This window comes from Anomaloglossus baeobatrachus, chromosome 6, assembly GCF_048569485.1.
Source record: "Anomaloglossus baeobatrachus isolate aAnoBae1 chromosome 6, aAnoBae1.hap1, whole genome shotgun sequence".
NCBI lineage: Eukaryota > Metazoa > Chordata > Amphibia > Anura > Aromobatidae > Anomaloglossus > Anomaloglossus baeobatrachus.
The window spans coordinates 260314719-260338265 of NC_134358.1; the positions used below are offsets into that span (position 1 = coordinate 260314719).

The following is a 23547-nucleotide window of genomic DNA, read 5'->3' on the forward strand; positions in this document are numbered from 1 at the left end:
TGGCTGCAGCCTGCAGATCACAGCTGGCAGTTTCACCTTGGCTGGTAATCCAAAACAGAGGGCACCCCACGCTGTTATTTTAAATTAAATAAATAATTTAAAACAAAATACGTGGGGTCCCCCCCAAATTGGATCACCAGCCAAGGTATGACAGCTGTCGTCTGGCATTCTCAGACTAGGGAGGTCCACTGTTATTGGACGCTACCCAGCCTAAAAACAGAAGGGTACAGCCTCCCCAGAAGTGGCACATCCATTGGATGTGCCAATCCTGGCTCTTTGCCCCAACTCATCCCATTACCCTGGTGCGGTGGCAAGTGGGGTAATATATGGGGTTGATGCCAGATGTGTATTGTCACCTGGCATCAAGCCCTGGGGTTAGTGATGTCACGCATCTATCAGATACCTGACATCACCAACCCAGTCAGTAATAAAAAAGAAAGACAACAAAAAAGGTTTTATTTGAAAAAACACTCCCCAAAACATTCCCTCTTTCACCAATTTATTTAAAAGAACAATCAAATCCGGGTCCAGCGTAATCCAATAAGGGGGTCCCACGACGATCCACACCATAGTCACTGTCCCAGTCAATGAAGAACAGAATGTTCACCATTGGCTGAGAGAGTAGTGCAGTGACCTGCGTTAACATCAATGGGTCAGCCCAGGTCACTGCAGGGGATGACGAGCGCTGCCATCAGGAGGTTAGATGAGATCATTACATGCTGTGATGATCTCCTGCACTCCCGACGTCAGTGCTGTCACTGCCTTCTATGCCCGCCGCATTCTCAGCAATATCGCGAGAGCCCGTGACGTCACCACTAGTGACAGTCTCAGGCCGCCCGCGAGACGGGCATTGAAGGCAGTGAAAGCGCTGACGTCAGGAGAGCAGGAGATCGTCACAGCAGGTATTGACCTCATCTAACCTACTGACGGCAGCGCTCGTCATCCCCGCGGCTGCCCGCACTGCAGTGTGAGAAGCTGCTGATACTGCAGTGCGGGCAGACACTGACACACTTACTGTGCGAGCAGCCGCGGGGCTGAAGCTGGACACAGACTGCACCGGCACCCAACGGAGGTCACACAGAAGTGCTTCCGTGCGGCTTCCAGGGATTTTGCGGGCCCATTGACTTGTAATGAGTCACGGTCCGTTATCATGGAACAGAATAGGACATGTTCCATAATAACGGAGCGGACATACGGCATCCGATGTGTTTTTTGTAGGATCGGATGCACATGGAAGTGCTTCTATGTGCCATCCGATGCTACACAAAAGACATTGACTGTAATGTAATCATCAGGACTATTTTTTTCAATGTAGTAAATAACGCAGTTAGCTGCAGAAAAGAAATGACATGCTCATTCTTTTTCTTAAGAAAATCTACCGAAAGAATTTTCTTAAGAAAAAAACGCAGTGTGCGCACAACTAATTTTTTTTGCCATAGATTTTGCTGGGGAATGTCTGCAGAAAGGTTACAAGAATTTCTCAAGAAATTTCTGCCGCAAAAACGCACCAAAAACGCAGGTAAAAAACGTAGTGTGGGAACATACCCTCCGTCATCCTCCTCATCGCATTTTCAAATCTCTCACCTGTGCAGTTTGGTCTGCTCGCGCATGTGCAGTTTGCTCTGCCATGTCGCGGCCAGAGCAGAAAACATAGCTGCCATAGCTCGCGCTGGTGAGCTAAATGCGCAGGGGCAAGATTATGGGCGGGTATGAGCATGGCGCTGGTAAGGTCGGCGCTGTGCATGAACTCACCAGCGCCATGCTCGTACCCGCCCATAGTCTCTCGCCTGCGCATTTAGCTCACCGGCGCAAGTGAGGGCAGCTGTTTTCTGCTCTGCCCGCGATATGGCAGAGCGAACTGTGCCTGCGCGAGCAGACCAAACTGCACAGGCGAGAGATTTGAAAATGCGACGAGGAGGATGACGGAGGGCATCATCCCCTCAATCAAGGAAGGAGGACAGCGATCAGCGGCAGGAAGGGGATAAAAGAGCAGAAAATGAGCCCGCCCATCTGGCGAACCAAGGTAATTGGCATACCTAACGGCCAAGTTTTATAAAGTTATTTTTGGGGTCTGGAAGGGGAGTCAGGGCCAAGGTGTACCTCCATAGAATGCAGCCTATGAGCTGCAGAAGGTGATTCTTTTAGTTTAATAGGTAAAAATCTGGTGACAGGTTCCCTTTAAAAGAATCCAGCCACTGTGTGTGTATATGTGTGTGTGTGTGTGTGTGTGTGTGTACAGCTTTATGACATCTATATGTCTCCATTGATAAAAACTACAATCCTACTGTTATATTATCCAGTAATATTGTGTTACTACAGTACATCTGACCCTTTATGTGATAATCTACAGACTATAGTCATTCAAATAGAATGGGGACAGATGGTAAGATGTAAGTAATAACCGCATAACTAGACTACAGTAAAGATCTTACCCGTAGTCTGTAATCACGGAGACACACAAGGCTCTGCAGGAGCTGTATACACAAAATGAAGTTACATAGACTTTATCCAATAGATCATCAATTCTGCTTATTAAATATTAAAACAATAAAGTCACTGATACTTCTTATTTTCATTTGTTTTGTTTATTTGTAAAAATAAATACAAAAATTATAAATAAAATGTATGTTAAAGTGGTATTCCCATTTCCGAGATCCAATCCTATAGTAGGTGTAATAGTAAAAATAATATTACCAAATACCGTACCTCCAATTAGAAATATAGTATAGTTCTTCTGATATAGCCATGTCTTTTACCTCATGTGCAGGGCATTGCAGCTTAGGTATCCATGGTTACGTTCACTCATAGTGACCGTGTCATGTGCTGTCCGGATCCGCACTCGCAGATTACAGCAACAGTGTTGGACCCTGTTCATATTGCAGAGTCCAACAGGCAATCTGGTTTCTCTTAAATGCTCATCTCTGCTTAGCGTTGGCTGAGTTGTTTTCACTACACCCAGCCATGCAGGAGTTAATCCTTTTTGGAGCAGTGTGCAACTCTTCTGAGAGTCAAGTTGCTAATTACCATCCACAGCTGGTCTCTTCCTATTTAAGGCTGGTGAGTGTGTTAGGAGATCACAAAAGATAGCTTCAGCATAGCTCCAGTGATCCCAGTCTTTGTGGTTATCCAGTCCATGGTGATCAGTAGTTGCTATTTTGCTTGGTGTGTTGTGCGTTTACTTATTTCCCTTTTCTATATTCCTCTGTACTAATTGTCTCTCCTTTGTGTATGAGTGCAGTGTTACAAGTTTTCCTTCTCCCCTGTCTGTGTCGTTTCGGTGGGATTTTGTTTCTTTGTTTCCAGCACCCTCCAAGGGTGGGAGGGAGTAAGATCAGGGCTTGGACAGGAGTCAGGATCACTCTGGGGGCTCAGTGCTGGCTACTATCAAGCCTACCTCTGAGATAATGGACAGTGCAATGCCTCGCATCTGAGGGCCAGCTTAGGAGCCCCTGTTCTGTCATGACATACCCCATGTCAGTTAGATAGTTGCTTATATTTATAACCATGGATACCTAAGCTGCAATGCCCTGCACATGAGGTAAGAGACATTGCAATATCAGGAGAACTATACTACATTTCTAATTGGAGGTATTTGCTGCAATTAGTATTACACCTGCTACATATTGGGATAGGATGTTGGAGATGACCATTTCCAAATATTGCTTGTTTTAATTTTAGACGCAGAGAAGCATATTATCTGAAAATCTATTTGACTAAGGAATAAGTAACATATTTATGCGATATATATCATTACTATGTAGGTCACATCATTAGAAGTCATAATAACTAAGAAAAAGTTTAATTGCAACTATGAGAATGGAGCTAATGAAAAAGAAAAATATACTACAAGTACCACGTGACGTGAACCCAATCCATACATATGGTATTAATATGTTGTGTTTTTGCTAATTGTTGTGCAGCAGATGTATCTCATAAGACATGTCATTCTCAACTCAGCACTGAAGGGATTGTGACTGCTGTTCTGTGTGCTGGACCCAAGCATTCCTGTGAACTGCAATGTCTCACTCTCAAAGAAATGTGCATAGTGATAGGAACCCACCTTCTCAAAGGTCATACCGTGACGGACCAAGAAGAGAACGGCCAAGCTCCAATGGACAACGAAATGGAGAAAGGAGAGACAGAAGATCACATGACAGGTAGAGTTGAGAGTTTTTGGACTAATAAGATGTAATATTCATGGAGATGGATAGGATCTTGCTTAAATATGTTGCTATGGAGACCATATATTTTAATAAACATTATTTTAACATAAAGTTTGTGGATTTGTAAACTTTTCATTCTCAAAAGTAAGGAAAGAACCCTGGTTCATGGTTTCATCTAGATTATGCTGTATTGTATTAGTATTTAAGTCCTATAATGGGCCCTACAAATCTACAATTTCTAATACATAAGTTAGAGGATATTTGCACTTTATAGCAGTATATATTAAGAGGAGTTTTCCCACCTAATCTGAGAGAAAAACAATATAGAGACAAACTCTGATTCTGTTGTGCTACTTGCTAGGTTGCTTAGTTTTGATAAAATCAGTGTTTTATCAACAAGATATTATCACTAGTGGACAAGAAAACCTGACTCCATTTAGTCCTTCACGTTCATGAGCACCCCGTCCTTACCACAAATTGGCAGTTTTCTACTTATGCACCATGTACAAAGACAATTGCTAATCAGTGGTGTGGGTGGGGTTATAAAGAGCTCAACATTCAGAGAACTGGTAAGTCTGCAGCAGATAAAACACTGATATTATGAAAACTGGAGCAAGTAGCCCAGTAAGTGATACATCACTGTAATCAGGGTCTGTGCCCCTAGATCATGCTATTGTCATATGGATGGCATAAACCTAGTCACCAATTCCTTTTAAAAGAGAGGGATGAGAAGGCCACAACAATATGAAAGGAGGAAAGAAAACTGGTGTTGTGTTTTAGTGGTGCTTCTCCTGTTCACCAGTGCATGGTAACTATGAAGCCATTTGTTGTTAAAGGGGTAGATGTGTGACTTTAACAGTGGAAGAACTTCTCATGATCCCAAATAGTAGCTAAACTTTTTACAATACTTTGTTTTCTACAGATTGTCTTCACAGGCACCAGTAAGAAGTCAACATTCACGACCGCCCACTGTCATATCTGAACATCATTCAAGGCAAAGTAAAGGATCTTTCCAACAGTACAGTCCTCCTAGTCATAGGCGGCACTCGCAGAAGCAGAGCTTCTCAGAAAAGTGCTCCAATCTTTGCTCAAGAAGAGGTATGTCATTATTTTGAAAGTCACTATTTTAATGAACAAGGCTGTATACATGGTATTGCCTGAAGTTCCCAACGAATGGGACAAAAAAGTTTCAGCAAGTGAAATAAAAATCAGGATCGGTAGAATAAAAGTGTAAATTTTATACAATATATCAAGCAAGATAAAAGAAACCATTGATGGGAGAAAAACACACAATAGACACTATGAGTAACTAATCAGAGAAACAACATGGTAATCTCATGATCATGAGACAGACAAAAAGAACCTCCGAATAAATTAGGTCTCCAAATCAGAGGGAACATAGAGAGTGTGTACTTCCAAGTTCGTATGATGTTGCAATTGTTGTTAAGGGGACCCAAAAAGTCCTCAAACTGTGATATGGAGCCATGCCATATAAATAAAAAATCATCTATATAGCGAGACCAGGAGACAATACAGTCATGGCCAGGTGTGCTAAGAACAACAGCTCTCTCCCACAGCCCCTAGAAAAAAATTAGATACAAAGGCACACAAGATTCCCCCATAGCAGTACCCTGGAGCTGTTGGAAGAGACGGCCATGAAACACAAAAAAATAGTGTGAGTGAGTAAAAAGTGTAACAAAGAAATAATTAACTGAATCAAAGCCGAATCAAAATTAGTCATTCCTAAAACAATACCTTGCTGCATATATCACCTTGTTATGGCGGTTCAATGTACAAAGTGACTCCACTTCGCAGTTGACTTGCCGATTACAACCCCCCATGGTATATAAATTGCACACATCTTATACTCCTGGCGATGCCTCTTGACGAAGCCCACAGGGTGAATCATGCGTCAAGGTACTCGGTGTATCCCCCTCTCTATCTCTGTCCTGGCCTCATTCAGTCTAACTATGCACCTAGGTATTTACCTTTTGCACAGTATATCTTTTTTATAATATTGCTACTTGGATGTATGAGTGCCCTGTAGGATTTCATTTTTCTTAGTACTATTTAAATTCTGTATGTTTATTTTTTTTCTTCTATTCAGCCTGCCATATTGGGTAATTATTTATTACTCTTTACTCATTCTGTGAGGTACTTAATCAACCCTCTCTCTGTTCCCGCTGATTTGGAGACATAATATATTGGGGAGTTCTTTTTGCCCTTTGATTATCACAAGATTACTATGTTGGTTCTCTGGTTATTACTGTCTATTGTTTTATTTTCACCCATCAATTGTTTTCTTTTATCTTTCTTGATATGTTCCTAAAAAAATTACCATTTTTTTTATTTTCTTTTACCAGTCCTGATTTTTGTTTTCCTTGATCAAAGTAATTTTTTTCACGCTCTTCCGTTTTTGCATAAGAATCGTTAAATCAATAGCATCATTTGTGAGGAAATTCTATTTTGTAGGTTTGATGTATACATGATATTACTGGTCAATAATGAGACTTTAGGCATAAACACTTCATTTTTTAGAGTACCTTCAAGTGTCAGCCTGGCATACCTGGAGTTGTCATAAATGATCTTCCATTGAAGCATGTTGTTGACAGCAATAAATTGTTATAAAGCAAAAGTACACCAGTATGGAGGAACTTAATCTTTAAAGCAAGATCTACTTTTAGATCTATTTTACTAACACAGTAGGTAATTTCCTACTTTTACTTACCTATACTTTTACTAGACTTACCCCTTAATTTTAAGTGTAATATTGTTTTCACATGTATGGCATTGATGATCTAGGTATGGCTCATGATGACCTAAGTGGCCGAGGGTTCCCTAATACAAACTCAACAACCTCGTAGTCATAAACTGTACACTATGACGCTGTTGAGTTTGGGTCAATAGATCTGCCGCCAGTTCACAATTTGAGAGCTGTATTTGGACCGTGAATATTGGATGTGTGATACCGACCTAAGTCAGTGTCTTCATTAGCTAACCAAAGACATCCATCACAGAACAGATTTGTTTGGTCTTCTGAAAGTTCATCAGCACAGATTAGTCATTATCTGATATTTTATTTCTGCTGTGATAGGGAGTAATGGTTCTTTATTTTATTAATAATTTCAATAAAAGTAGCTTAGTGGCTATATCTAGTAGAACATTTTATACTATGCTATTTTCATAAATGTTTTCCAAATTCAGTAGGGGTTTCCATCACTTTTGAATGCAAAAATAGTGTTGCATGCATTGATATTCTTAACTTTAAAATCACATGACTTTGAAGGAATTCAGTCGGACTACCTTGTAAGTCAATATAGTTCATTGGACACATGGTTTCACTGATCCTTCATGGCGATCAATGTGACGAGTGTCCAAAGTGACAGTCTATTCAACTGTCTAAATAAGAATGCATTTCAGGAAAAAATAAAAAAATATGGGTATGGGATAGAAGTGGCCTGACAAAATATTAAGACATTGATCATGGTAGACTGCAAGCTAAATGCATATGAGGCTGGTTATGAAAGTTGGGTTATGTTTATTTAAGATTTTTATTTACGGACTACAACATATATTTTACAGTACCCAATGAGCTACCGAACATGTATCAGTCATATTCTCCATACTGGTAGCTTTGACAATATTGAGTTGGTCAATGTGTGAAGTTCTGTATTTGGACTTCTAGATCACACAAATACTTTACATTCATGTACACATATATAAATGGTTTATTTATACCCCTTTCTTAAATTTCTACCCCAACAGCCATAACATTAAAGCCACTGAAAGGTGAAGTGAAGAATACTTTGTCCATTAAGAGGAGGGATATATCATAAATATTACATTAGTTTCTAAAGTTGAAGCAGAAAAAATGGGCAAGAGATCCTTTTTTTTGGGGGGGGGGAAAGGGGGGAGAGGGGCAATAGTATTTCCTAACTGTAGTACAGGACGATACTCTTTGACACACTGAAAAATTTGTTCAGGAATTACTTGATGAAAAGTACAAAGAGTTCAATGTGATGACTGTTCCAAATTTTTTAGATCTCAAAATGATTGAGCTTCTATTCAATAAGTCTTTTGCAGCACAAGGAGGATGATACAAAATTATGAAGTTGTGTTATTGTTATGGCTAAGCGATGTCAGTAATAAAGGAGCAGGGAATACAATGAATCGTGAAGAAGTATTCCTATATGGGGTTATGTGGCTGTCGACGTAAGAGTATTTTAATTTTCTCTCTAATATTTCATAAAGTAAGACTAGAGATGAGTGGATCCATGGAAGTCTGGTTTAGTAAGTGCAGACGGACTTTTGAAAAAGTTCAGTTTTGGTACCTGGACTTGACTTGAATGCCAATGAAAGTTACTAATTGGGCAGTTTGGGTCTTTGCCCACATGCAGCCAGCTATAAACTGAACACTTTGGGTGGGCGGAGTTTTTCCAGTCTTTTTTTTTTTTTGGGTGCACATATCTGATCATGCTGTTGTTACCCCCAGTGCAAGACAATCAAACACTGCAAGTGTCTCACATTGGGCTGAGCACCGAGCGAGTGGTATGCTTATGTGAAGAACCAGATTTCTTAATTGAAATCTGTTTTTTTTTATGTAAAGTCTGTGTTCAGAATGAACATCAAACCTCAGGTTCTCTCATTGCTACTTAACACATTATTTTTTTTTTAATAATGTTGCTTACAGCTTGTCATAGAGCATAGATGTTTAGGGTTCAAACATTTTCTGTGGGATTTATGAACAATTTAATGCCAAAGGGGTTTGGTAGACCATCCCCCATATATAGCAGAAAACAAAGATGTTTCTTTTATGTTTAAGTCTAAATTTATCCAGACAGTTATCACTTGTAACAAAAAGTGTGTGGATGGCTGACATTGTTATCAGGTAGAACCTGGGCAGATACCTGGGTTTGTGGAACACATCTGGTTAAACATTATTTGTGCCTTTCAAATGATGGGAGGTCTTGAGGTCCATTGTGCTTTTCTTCCCATTGACCCACATATACAATGAGTGAAATAAGTATTGAACACCTATATTAAAAAGAATGACCAGCCCTTTTTTCATGGCAGAATAAACTTTTGGATCATTTTTTTCACCCTGGATTTGGACGCGGTTTTTTCTTACTTACCAGCTGAAATCTAGAAAGCAATCCTGCCACTTAGTGAAAAAATAATATCAACTGGTTCAGCTAATGGCCTATAAAAAGATGTCTCATTACCAAGATGCCACACAAGAAACATCTCATGATGGGTAAAACTAGTGAGCTGCCTCAAGACCTTCACAACCTTATTATTGCAAAACATACTGATGGCATTGGGTATAGAATTTTTAAACTATTGTAGGCTACAGGGAGCACTGTTAGGGCCATGATCTGGAAATGAACTAGGTGTTCCCCGCAAGATTTGAGACAGAGGAGTGAAAAGAATGCAAGACTCCATTTCTGTACAAAAATCATGTTCAAGTGCGTTTAATGTTGGTTCAACAACGTTTAGACAAGCGTGTGAAATACTGGAAGAATATAACCTGGTCAGATGACATCAAAATTGAACTTATTGGATGCCATAATACATGCCATGTTTGAAGGCCTTTAATACCATATTAACAGCAAAGTTTGGAGGTGGGAACATCATGGTTTGGGGCTGTTTTTCATCATACGGCATTGGCAAACTTCATATCATTGTAGGACGGATGAATGGATAATTCTTGATAAATGGACAATGGACATTCTTGATAAAAAAATTGCTGCCATCTACCAGGATGATGAAGATGAAATGAGAGTGGACATTTCAGCAAGACAACGATCCCAAGGAAACTCTAAATTGGTTTCAGAGATAGAAAATAAAGCTGCTAGAATGGCCCAGCCAATCACCTGACCTGAATTCAAAAGAAAATTTATAGAAGGAACTAAAGCTGTTAGTTCATAGAAGAAGCCTAATGAACCTTCAGGATTTGAAGAGTTATTGTGTGGAAGAATTGGACCAAATTCACACCTGAGCAATTCATGCTACTAGTTTCTCCATAAAGGAGGCATCTTGAAGCTTTTATCACTAACAAAGGCTTTTGTACGAAGTATTAAATAAGTTTCAGTAAGCGTGTTGAATACTTTTTTCCCCTGTCTCATTGCTCATTTTTACACATAAATTAGGGACATCTATGGTTTGATTTCTTTGCCTGTGTGGATTGGATGGGTTGTTACCAACATCTAGTGAGAAATTCATGTCAATAGCACCTTTAGAAATTATATTTATTTATAAAATTGGTGACATGTTCAATACTTTTTTCACTAGCTGTATGTGAAGAAAATAAATAAAAACTCTACTTTTAATTTCCCAGAGGAGTTTGTGCTAGAGATGTGTAGAAGAATATACATTTTTACTGACAATTGTCTTATGATCTCCGTTTCTTAAAAAATGAAGTTGTAGAACCTTGCTTTTAAAGATATATCACGCTGTTCTTGTGAAAATAATTAGGCATATAGAGTAAATGTGTCTGGCCATGACGTAAATTCAATGGGATTGACTTTGTAGTCTTAAGTCTCTTTCTTTTATTTAAGCATTTCTTACATTTTCTCAGAATGAATAAATGTACAGTTTCAGGAGTTGTGCTGGTGTTGTAGACATACCGCAAAAACCCCACTGAAGACAACTGAATCCAAACCATTGTGCACACAACGCAAAACACATTTATCTTATTGCTTCAATATGGGACCACACATTTTACAAGTTATCAACCACTCTACAAAACAATGGAGCTAAAATGTTGCTTCATTGTTTCGCTCTCTAATTGCGGTACACATTGAAAACTATAGAGACAGAATTATATACAAATGGTGATAAAATGAGGATGGTTTTATCACTGTTAATAAAACACACAAACGTTGTTATCCGAGATCTCGAATTTCTATCTGCTCTTCTGCAGTCTTCTTTGTTCCTGAAGTCTGAAGCATTAACTATGCTTTCTATTGTTATGGTAAAGTTCATTGATTTTATTTTTTACTTTATAGAAAGCCTTTCTGAAACAAAAGAACATTAAGGAGAATTTTCAATCCCTCTATTGGGAAAACTATGTACTTCTGGAACAACGAGTTCTGGATATGGCATTTATGAAGTAGATTCGCAATTGAGGTCTTCACCCAGAGCTTTAATTGGGAGGTAGATTTATTTTGCCTTTGACATATCTTAATTTTCATCATCTTCTCTAAAGGCCCCGTCACACTAAGCAACATCGCTAGCAACATCGCTGGTAACGAACAACTTTTGTGACGTTGCTAGCGATGTTGCTGTGTGTGACATCCAGCAACAACCTGGCCCCTGCTGTGAGGTCGTTGGTTGTTGCTGAATGTCCTGGGCCATTTTTTAGTTGTTGCTGTCCTGCTGTGAAGCACAGATCGCTGTGTGTGACAGCGAGACAGCAACAACTAATGTGCAGTGAGCAGGGAGCCAGCTTCTGCTGAGGCTGGTAACTAATGTAAACATCGGGTAACCAAGAAGCCCTGTCCTTGGTTACCCGATATTTACCTTTGATACCAGACTCCTCCGCTCTCACTGCCTGTGCTGCCGGCTCCTGCTGTGTGCACATGTAGCTGCAGGACACATCGGGTTAATTAACCCGATGTGTGCTGTAACTAGGAGAGCAAGGAGCCAGCACTAAGCAGTGTGCGCTGCTCCCTGCTCTGTGCACATTTAGCTGCAGCACACATCGGGTTAATTAACCTGATGTGTGCTGTAACTAGGAGACTGGGGGCTGGTCACTGGTTGCTGGTGAGCTCACCAGCAACTCGTGTAGCCACGCTCCAGCGATCCCTGCCAGGTCAGGTTGCTGGTGGGATCGCTGGAGCGTCGCAGTGTGACAGCTCACCAGCAACCTCCTAGCAACTTACCAGCGATCCCTATCGTTGTTGGGATCGCTGGTAAGTTGCTTAGTGTGACTGGACCTTTAGGCTCCATTTTTATTTATTTATTATTTTTTTTTTCAAAAGATCTTTGGGAAGACATTAATCTTATCTACAATATGCTAGATTTGTTATCACAATTTAACTAGAAAAGTTTTAAGTACCTTTAAAATTTGACATGCTGCAATGTCATGTTAAGATCCCTGACATATTCCTCAAAAGGCTCTGTACATTTAACATGTCGTTATGTTCATATAATTACAACGTATGTTCATATATTGTATGCAAAGTTGCCAAACCAAAAACACAGGAACCTTAATTGTACATTATAGAGGATTTGTTCCCACTCGTATTAAAGGGAATTCCCCCCCTCCCCCAAGTTTTTGCTACCCATCTGAGAGCAGCATGATGTAGAAGCATAGACCCTGATTCCAGATATATATCACTTGCCATTTTGATAAAAACACATTTTTTTCTGCTGCAGATCTACCAGTTCTCTGAATGCTGAGCTCTATAATCTCTCCCACACCACTGATTGTCAGATTACTGTGTACACTGTCCATAGGCACAAAACAGCCTCCCTCTCAGTGAGGGGACATGGTTATGCAAAACTCAAGAACATTAAGGAACTACATGGCAGTAGGTTTACTAATCTTCTAGTGATAATCTAATGATACAAATTTATTTTATACAAATAACAACAAGCAGCCTTGTAAGCGACAAATCACTGGAATCAGGATCTATCTCTATATGATGTTGGTATTAATGATGGGCGGACTCGCAAATACCAGGGACCAGTGGACCTAACGGGATTAAGAAAAACAATCCAATTCTTTCTGATTGCCCTGGTGTAGTTGCAATCGGGGTAATAAAGGATTAATTGCAATACACAGCTACCACTAATCCCTAAATTAGTAATGGGAGGAATTTATGTGACTCCCCCATGACTACTATGTAATGGAAAGTAAATAAACACAAACACCAAAAAAATCCTTTATTTGAAATAAAATGCAACCCCCCCTTTCACCAATTTATTAACCCCAAAAACACCCCTGCAAGTAATCCACATAAGGTCCCACGACGATTCCAGCTCTTCTACATCTGAATTCACAAGTGCGTGCCATAAAACATAACTGCCCACTGTGAGCTTCAGGCAGAGACTGAGTGAGATGAGCAATCAGCGGTGACATCACTCTGGTAAGTTGCGGGCACAGCTGGAGGTTCCTATGGCCCTCCACCTTAAACCGCAGGTAACATGACCTCAGGTGACCTCAGTAAAGTCAGTGACCTACATGTAGGAGCACTGGAATCGTTGTGGGACCTTGTATGGATTAGGGGGGACCCTATGCCAATTTTTATTTATTTTTACTGAACGATAGACCTACAGGGAGGGTCTGCAATTGGAAGCATCAGGGCGCGCACCTTACTGTAACCAATCACAGTTGCCGGTGGGTGGGGAAAGCAGTGCATATGCATGAGGCTAATAAGTGGTCCCGGAAGCAGTTACAGATGCATCGGAGCCTTTGTAAGTATGAAGCGCTTGCTTCACTCTTATTTTCTTTTTTCTTTATTTATTTTTTTTTATTTCCCAATTTGTTGGATCCAGATCAATACCCGGAATTCCTTGAGAATTCTGGGCCTGCCACTCTGGTACGTTTGAAACCATGTGGATCCGGACTTTTACAGTCCGGGTCCGACCATCACTAGTTGGTATCTGATTAGGCGTCAAAATCCTGGTGACAGATTCCCTTTTAAATGTTTTCCATCACAGGTTTCAATACTATGAAACACTATTCTTGCCAAAAACATACCCGCAGCCTGGATAGAAACCTGATTGATCATATAGTAAGTCCACGGAGTCATACAAGATTCTTCAAGATCTGATCTAATCTGGTCCATAATAGCTCATCGATTTTACACCAATGGACACACAATGTGTAATTAATTGGTTTAAAATTCAAATATCCAATTTTTGTGTCTTTTGCTTTTTGCATCTTTTTTAGAGTAAAAAGTAATGAATTCATTTCAATCAGCTTCAAATTGTTTCACACTAGTCTTCAGGTATGCAAAACTAAAAGCTGACAGGTTATGCACCCCATAAAAGATGCTCAAAAATGTTGCCATATTTCAAAAAGTTGTAAATGATGAATAAAACTGAACCATTTTAATAACCAAAATATGCCCATTATCTTAGGAAAAAACTGTTAAAACTGAGTAAAGTTAACTTACATAACAAAAGGCAAAAATATAAAAAATAAAGCCACTATTAGAACCCTTTTTACTCCAGAAAAAAAAAGTATAAAACCAATGATATATTGAACTTTTAGTTCTTTTCTATTAGGTTTCAGTTGCTATTTGAAATTTTATAACCTACTAAAATCTAAAAATGGATATTTAACAAATTAAAATATCTATGAAATAGATCATTATGGAGGGTAACTGTTTTATCATGCATGTTGATACAAGTAAAATATATCTTTGTACCGTGTTAGCCAGTAGAGATAAAAAAATTGTTTAAACCATCTTTTCAGTTAGCCATTAAAAGGTATCAACCACTGAGGACTCTCAGTTCTTTTAAACAATTTTTTTATCATGCATGTTGGATTTTAGAACAATGGAAAAAAGGCGATTATGTGAACAGAGCCTTACCCTTACAAGCATACAAATATGTGAAATCATACACCGTTCCAGAGGCAAACATACTACCTGTGTCCAGATGTTTGGCCCAAAAAATGACTAGACATTGGGGCCAGGCAGTAGAGCTAAGTGATGGAGCCAAAAATTAATGCCTATAAAGCATACCAGTAAATTAGAACATAAGGGGGCTCGACTTAGAACAACAAATTAGTAAGTTTAACTGAAAAGTGGGTGCCTTATTTGGACAGCACATGGAATTAAGTGATGTTCAGGATGATTGTAAAGGTGAGATAAAAATCCCGAGTCACTGAGTTCAGTGACTGGCTGCAGCGGTGATGTGTGCAGTAGTTATTATGTCACTGTTGCATCCTATAAAGTAGTGTTATCTGAACACCTGTCCTCATGGCCCTCCTACAGATCATGTTTTCATGATTTCATTAGTATTGCCCAGGTCAGAGAACCTAAGACAATTTCTAACGCTTTGATAAAAATTCTATTACTTGTGCAATACGAAGGAACTGTGAAAACATGATCAGTTGTAGTAGTGACTACTGGCGTTTGGGAAATACTGCTATAAACACCAGAGCAGTGGCAAAAGGCCAGTGCTGGACACTGGGAGGGTGAATATCGGCTGTGCTTATTTTATACCTATAAAAGCCTTGGCTCAAGTAAATTAATATCCCACAAAACCCCTTTATGTAATAATATGTTATAATGGAACATATTAAAGGGAACCTGTCAGCACAATTTTGTAATGTAAAGACATCGCTAAGAAATCCATTTTGTTCCTCTTCTTTAATCACCATTTAAAATTTTCTGCTAATTAGATTTTGGTGCATAGGGGCCAGACTGTACACTAGATCTTCTCCTCCCTGTCTGTGATTCCCCGGCCCCTCTGTCTGCCTCTGGTCTGTGAATGATCTGCCTCTTTTGTATGAAATTTCAGCAGTGACCTGTCATTCACAGACCAGTGCCATGCAGAGGGGTCAAGAGATCACAGACAGGGAGAAGACTCAGAGTACTGACTGGCCAATGGGCAGGGGAATCCCAGACAGGGAGGAGAAGACCCAGAGTACAGTCCGGCCCCTGTACACGAAAATCTAATTAGCGGAAAACTTTAAATGTTGATTAAAGAAGAACAACAAAGTGGATTTCTTTATCAAAGGAATCAATTTAATCTGTATTACAGACATGGCTTTACTTGAATTATAAAATCGACCAAGTGCTTGGTGTTGAATATTTTGGCAGTACTCGTATATGGAAAAGGAAGAATTCAATATTGGAATATAAAACTGTGTAACATCAATAATTATGTGAGGGCTCAATAAAATGAAAAAATAATGAGATTTTTCATTTCATTCAGGGGTTTTACAACTACATTTCTAGTCGTTGTGACAAATAGGTAATACATGTTTGAGCGTTGTAGGTCTGTCTAGCATTCTTTCAATACTATTGACTATTTTTGTCTGAGCTCACGAGGATCCTCTCAATACTATTGACTAGTGAGAAAATGACGTGTCATTAGTATGGGTGGGGGCAAAGTTCCCTGAGAAATGGAGGGGTAGTGTGCATGTATGATCACAGCGCCATTCTCTGTCTATGGGAGCAGTAGTCATGCATGTGCTCTTCTACTGTCCTACACCATATATGTGAAGGAAGCGGTATTCACATGTGCACTACAGCTCCATTCACACAAAGAACTTTGAGCTCATTGTTATTGTAAACATTTGCGGTTCCAATGTATTTAATACATATAATAGAAACTAAACCTGCATGTGATGGCCAATGGGTGCATCATTCTTCAGGTGAACAAGGCATTGCATGCAAAATTGTATGGCCATTGGTTGCTATATGAAAGCGTGGTTTGGCCACACGTTGGCAATGTAAGTTTTACAATATGATTTTGTAAATTTGACCATTTAGCGAATACACTGATAGCTTTATTTTATTTTCTTTAGCATTTCTTTGTGTTTTCCCTGTGAATTCCAGCTTTAATTGGCTCCATTGCTCTGGCTTTTCACAGGTCTCTTGCAGCTGGTGGAGATTCTCATAAGCCTGCTGGTCTTGATCTGTGCCTCTGCCACTCAAAGTGCATCAGCCGGCTTTTCAAGCCTTGGGGGATTTGGCAGTGCTACTTATTACAGCATGGGCTATAGCATGAGTGGATTTTTGGGGGATGAAGTGGATCAGGTGACACAGTTAGATGTGCAATACAACCGAATGAAGCTTCCCACTATTTATGCTGCCGCTGCCATTAGTCTTCTCCTACTGACTCTCACACTGTCATGCCTGGCAGCCAGTTGCATGTCTGGCACTGACCAAAACAGGAAGCTTTTGTTGATCGAGGAAGTGTTTAATGTATTTTCTGCACTTACGTATATAATATGTGTTGCACTATATATTCACTTTATCAAACAGATCAATGCTACAGAGGTGTGCAAGCAACGAGAGTCTCTCTACAACCGGCGCGGTTATAACTCTGTGACCTGTGATATCATGGGCACAGAGATGGCAGTGTGCGTATTTGCTGTGATACTGGTTGGGCTGTACATTTCTAGTGCAGTGGTTGTTGGACTCCTATTGAGAGACATTAAGATTAACCCAAATACCAATCCCCCAATCCCTGAGTCTAATAACCAAACAGAACAACTAAAAGAGCTAGAATTGCAAAAGCTCACAAGTGAGAGTAATAAAACAAGAGAGAACACTTCCAGTGGACTCTTCATTTAGCCTACGTATCCCTTCTATTTTAGTTACTGCACTGAATACCTCAATTTTTTACAAATTGTATATGATTTACGTCAACTTCTTAGGCACTTAAATTAGCCATACATATAACTGCCATAGACATTTAGCATAAATGTATTAAAATAACAAAAACATAATGATATTCATGGCTATAACGTAAATTATATGTCTAGTGAGCAATTTGCATCAGTTTTTCAGTTTATCACAAATTGACCTTGGGCTTTGTTCACACACCACCTCTATTCTTTGTGTTCAAATTGCTTTTGAACAAAAAGCACTGTATATCATAGTCTGCAATGCTATTATTACCATAGCCTCCTCCGCCTCAAAAAACCTGACCGACTCCATCATAAAACTGATCTGAGAATAAATCTCATCATGACACTAATGTCAACAAATATTTAGTTTCTTTTTTTAATTTAATATGCAGTGGAACCTTGGATTACGAGCATAATTGGTTCTGGGAGTGTGCTCTTAAACCAAGTTACTCTTATATCAAAGCGAATTTTCCCATAGGAAATAATTGAAATGCAGACAATTCGTTCCACAACCCAAAAATATTTACTGCATTTATACATACTTATTACAGTAATACAAAATAATGTACAGTATTCATATAAAACTATTACAGTACACTAATACAAAATACTGTACAGTACAGTAAAAGAATATGAAGCAAATTAAATTGCACGTTTAACTGCACATTAGCTTACAACAGAATTGTTTGTGTGCGGGACGTACAGTACAAGCAATGTGCTGTACTGGTTATCAGTAAGAAAGAACAATACTGTATCCACAAATGCAGATTGATAGACATGCTGTATAGTATATACTGTACTGTACAATGGTATACTGTACATATGTACAGAAATTTTCCTCCAGAGTGGGTCAGAACATGGTAAAAGGACAGAACCGGAAGTGTGTACGGTGAGCATTTGCTCTTATTGCAAAGCATTGCTCTTCAACCAAGTTACACATTTTTAGAAAGCTTTGCTTGTCTTGCAAAACGCTCTCAATCCAAGTTACTCCTAATCCAAGGCTCCACTGTATATGTTTGAATGAGTAAAGCAAGGGAACATTACGAATCCCTGTATTGTTGTAAGTTGTAATGCTTCCTTAAACTTGGCATCATCAGAACTCTTTATTTTTTGCATTAAACATGATCTGTCTTTGATGTATGTAAAGCGCTGTAGAATTAATAGCGCTATATAAATGAATAAATGATAAATGATGATGATGATCTGTCAGCAACTCCTGACATGTCTGTTTGTGAAATATTTGTATTCTCCATAATATCACAATTCTGGAGGATCTATTCTTAGAACTCTATACAGTGTTGTCCTTTATTATTTCTACTAAAAATATATAAATTTACACCTGGGTGTTAGCAGTTTGGGGGTGTGTCTCACACTGTCCAATCAGTGCTGACAGTATAAACCTTTATTGGGAAACACCCCTATGAAATGAGAAACAGTAGCGCCCAGATGTCAATTTATTCATAGATTTCTAATAGGAATAATATAAGTTTGGCACGGTCCAGAGTTTTAAAAGATGAGCTGGAAATTTTAATTAAAAATACTAATTTTGTATTAAGTTAAATGTGAAGAGCACAAACAGGTCCCCTTTAATAATAATAGTATAATATTTATTAATTTATATAGTGCTATTAATTCCACAGCGCTTTACATACATTGGCAACACTGTCCCCATTGGAACTCACAATCTAAATTCCCTATCAGTATGGTTTGGGTTTTTTGGAGTGTGGGAGGAAACCGGAGAACCCGGAGGAAATCCACGCAAACATGGGGAGAACATACAAACTCCTTGTAGATGTTGTCCTTGGTGGTACTTGAGCACAGGACCCCAGCGCTGCAAGGCTGCAGTGCTAACCACTGAGCCACAGTGCTGCCCATTTAAAGGGAACCTGTCACCAGGTTTTTCCCTTATGAGCTGTGGTCACCACTAGTGAGCCCTTAAATACAGCATTGTAGAATTCTGTAGACTGTAAAAAACACCTTTTATAATACTCACCTGAGGGCGGTCTGGTCCGATGGGTGTCGCTGCTCTTGGTCCAGCACCTCTTCCATCTTCTGTGATTGCTGTCCTTCTTCCAAGCCTCGGATGATGCATCCTACGTCATCCACACAGAAGGCCTCTATTGCGGTCCTGCGCATGCGCACTTTGTTCTTCTTTGCTGAGGGCAGGGCAAAGTAATGAAAAGGCGCGAGGAAAATACAAAGACCACCCAGTCATGTGCACTACAGTACTTTGATCTGACCTCCACAGGGGAGATCAAAGTACGCCTGCACAGGAGCACAATGGTGTCCTCTGTGTGGATGATGTAGGACGCGTCATCCACATGGAGTATGGAAATAGAACGGCGATCGCACAAGATGGAGGAGGTGCCGAACAGAGAGCAGAGACACCCATAGGACAGAACTGTCCCCTAGGTGAATATAATTATGGTGCTTTTATGTTATACACAGTGGCCTGGGCTCTTTTATATACAGTATTCTGGAATGCTGTATATAAGGGCTCACTGGTCGTGGCCGCAGCTTATAAGAGAAAATCCTGGTGACAGGTTCCCTTTAAATCATCTTCATTTTATGTCACAAATGTTGGCACACAGGTATTAGTAAAACAAGTAATAATATTGTCTTCACCAGATTTTGAAAATGACACTTACAAGTTCCACTTTTTGCATAAGAAGAGGATGAGCAGCCCAGTGTAACAATACACCCATCACATATAAGAAACAAACCAGTCCAAGGAATTTCCAGCGGTGAAACAGAGCGTTCATTGTTTTCTAGGATATTTCCAAAGCTATATTGTGCCATGGATCTCCATGCACTTTGCTCTCATAGTATGCAAAGACCATACATAACACAATGCAACATTGTTATTATAAGCTAGCAGAAAGAGCTGGATTCAAAGAATGTAGGTTCATTTTAATTAGCTTTTCTAACTTAGTGTCAGTAGAGTAGATGGTTTTGCTAACTGAGCGAACCAATCATGGACCAGCTCTTTTAAAGCAAATCTGTCAGTAGAATCAACCCTTTTCAGCCATTTACATGGGTTAAAATATCTGATACAATAATATTTCCTATCTGTTGACTTATTGCAGAGTAATCCTTGTTTTTCTTGCTATGTAAATGAAGTGAAATATTTCTGTGTGGAACAGATACCAAGAGTCTGCCTCCAGAGCTTATTTTAAGGCCCCCTTCACACTTGCGTAGAAAAAAACGTTTGTGTGTCATCCATGTGTCAACATTGTTTTCTATCAGTGTCATCCATGTGTCATCAGTGCTTTCCATTCGTGTGCCATCCGTTTTTTCTATCAGTGTGTCATCCATGTGTCATCAGTGATTTTCATCCATGTGTCCTCAGTGTTTTCCATCCATGTTTCATCCATATGTCCACAATGTTTTCCATCCGTGTGTCATCATTGTTTTCCATCCATGTATCATCCGTGTCATCAGTGTTTTCCATCTGTGTGTCATCCATGTGTCAACATTGTTTTCCATCCGTGTATCATCAGTGTTTTCCATCCTTGTCATCCGTGTATCATCAGTGTTTTCCATCCTTATCATCAGTGTGTCATTAGTGTTTTCCATCCGAATGTCATCACTGCATCGTCATTGTTTTCCATCCATTTGTCATCCATGTAATCAGTGTTTTCCATCCGTGTGTCATCCATGTGTCAACATTGTTTTCCATTCGTGTGTCATCAGTGTTTTTCCGGTTTGGCTAAAGGAAATAATATTACAAAGCTTTTCCATGGAACCATAGATGTTTATTGTCCCTTGTTATCCGTGCTGCTAGAAAAAAAAAAAAAACAGACATGTCTCCTTGTGCTTCACATGGACACACGATACGTGTGAAAACATGAACATGTGAGCAACCAAATTGTTCCTCTGACTGAGAACATTCAATAATTTTTCAACTGGCTAACATGGTACCAAAACCTTTTCACTTGCAACCAAATAGAATGTAATGGGTATGTGTGATATCTATGAAAAAAGGGGGCCACATGTACTGAAACACGGAAATGTGAAGAAAGCCTAGTGATGCTCAGAACAGAACACTGCAAAGATGTCTAACGTCACCCATGCAGTGAGGGTCTGTATGAGATTGTCTCTAGAGATCTGGAAGCAGACTCTTGGAAAGATCTTTGTCCCACCCAGAGATCTTAACATTTTATATACATATTTAAAAAAAAAAATAAAATAAAATAATTAGTGATGAGCGAGCATGCTTGTAACTACTCGGTACTCGCACGAGTATCGCTGTACTCGGGCTGCTCGGCGGGGACCGAGTAATCTCGCGATACTCATGCTGTACTCGTGGTCTTCATTTCTGCATGTTGGCGCTCTTTTGAGAGCCAGCCCTCATGCAGGGATTGGCTGGCAGACCACTGCAATGCCACAGCCCTGTTAGTTGTGGAATTGCAGTGATTGGCCGGCCTGCACAGCGTGACCGAGCCTTTATACCGGCCGGCGCGCTGTGCTCTGCTCACAGCTATCCAGACAGTCAGTGCAGGGAGAGTGTCGCTGATTCAGGGAAAGCTTTGCGGCCCTTTATAGCTTTTTCAGTTGCAGGGCTGCAAACAGTGTGACCAAAAGTCCTTCTCAGGACTATTCTAGTTGTATACAGGCAGGCAGGGTATAGCCAGGTCGGAGTACAGTAGCAGAGTCCTTCTCAGGACTATTGTTGCTATATACAGGCAGGGTATAGCCAGGTCTGAATACAGGCTAGTGACCAGAAGAGTCCTTGTCAGGACTATTGTACCAGTAAACAGGCAGGCAGGCAGGCAGGGTAGTGGTGACCGTATACCAGCCTTCATCATATCTGGGGCTAGTGTACACAGTGTAAAACAGTCCAGATAGTGTCTGACTTGTCTGTAATTGTCGCTCCCCAAAAAAACCTGTTAGGTTCTTATTGCGTCCGTGCTTGGTTTTTAAAACCGCACGTGTGTGCCTGTTGGTGGCAGCGTACAGGTGCACTTGTGTGCAATTTCCACAAACTTTGATATAATGCACAAGTAGTGAATATACACGTCAGCAGTGCACAGCATTGCAAAATGCGCAAGGGCATTGGCAAGGAACAAGGAAGTGGACGTGATGGTGGTGCAGGCAGAGGCCGAGGTCGTGGGCAAGCTCTAATTTCGCCACAACAAAGGGCCACATCTAGTCGCTCGCACGTCCTGTCCCAAATTCTTGGGGACCGCAGCAGTACACCGCTCTTGAACCAAGACCAGTGTCAACAGGTTGTTAGTTGGATAGCAGATAATGCTTCCAGTCAGATTGGCACCACCACAAACACTCTGTCTTCCACACGGTCAAGTGTCAGTAGCCGTGATACTGCACCACACATTTCTGAACCTGATCCTCCTTCCTACCACCAGGCTGAGTACACGTCCTCCTCGGACATTAATGATCCCACACTTGGACACTCGGAAGAGCTGTTCACGTTTCCATTCACACATTCTGGCCTCTCGCCAGCTCATATTGAAGTGGGTCATGAGGAGATCGTCTGTACAGATGGCCAAATATTTGAGCAGCCACGTTCTCACGAAGTTGGCAACGTGTCTCAACAAGTGGTGGACGATGATGAGACACAATTGTCAGGAAGTCAGGAGGAGGAGCAGGGTGCGGAAGAGGAAGACGACGTGGTGGATGATCCAGTAACTGACCCAACCTGGCAGGAGGATATGCAGAGCGAGGACAGCAGTGCACAGGGGGAGGGAGGCGTAGCATCACAACAGGCAGTAAGAAGCAGGGTGGTGGCCCCAGGCAGAAGTCAGGCAACCGTTCCCCGGAACAACATGACGACACAAGGTGCCTGTACAAATGTTAGGTCTTCCCGAGTCTGGCAGTTTTTTAAGTTGGATCCAGATGATTCAAAAAAGGCCATTTGCAACACCTGCCGTGCCAGCATCAGCAGGGGTACCAAAACTAGCAGCCTGACCACCACCAGCATGATCAGGCACATGTCAGCCAAGCACCCGACTTTGTGGGAAGTACAACAGAGTCGAGGAGCAGTGCTTGCTGATGTCACTGCTACGTCTTCGCTGGTTGTGCATGCGAGCCAATCCCCTGTCCATG

At 40.4% G+C, this 23547-nt stretch overlaps 1 protein-coding gene across 3 annotated transcripts in view; it reads left to right on the top strand.

Annotated features, from left to right (window-relative positions):
- Positions 1-23547, top strand: part of LOC142243191 (MARVEL domain-containing protein 3-like) — a 91486-nt gene that overhangs the window by 21236 nt on the left and 46703 nt on the right. The window contains exons 2-4 of one of the 3 annotated variants that reach the window (XM_075314831.1): positions 3921-4157; positions 5086-5261; positions 16719-17583. In XM_075314831.1, coding sequence (XP_075170946.1) covers positions 4018-4157; positions 5086-5261; positions 16719-17425 — 1023 coding nt within the window. In that variant the 5' untranslated portion in view covers positions 3921-4017 and the 3' untranslated portion in view covers positions 17426-17583. Of the gene's footprint in view, positions 1-3920; positions 4158-5085; positions 5262-16718; positions 17584-23547 lie in introns of those variants that run through there. The other 2 variants (XM_075314832.1, XM_075314833.1) reach the window with 2 other exon arrangements.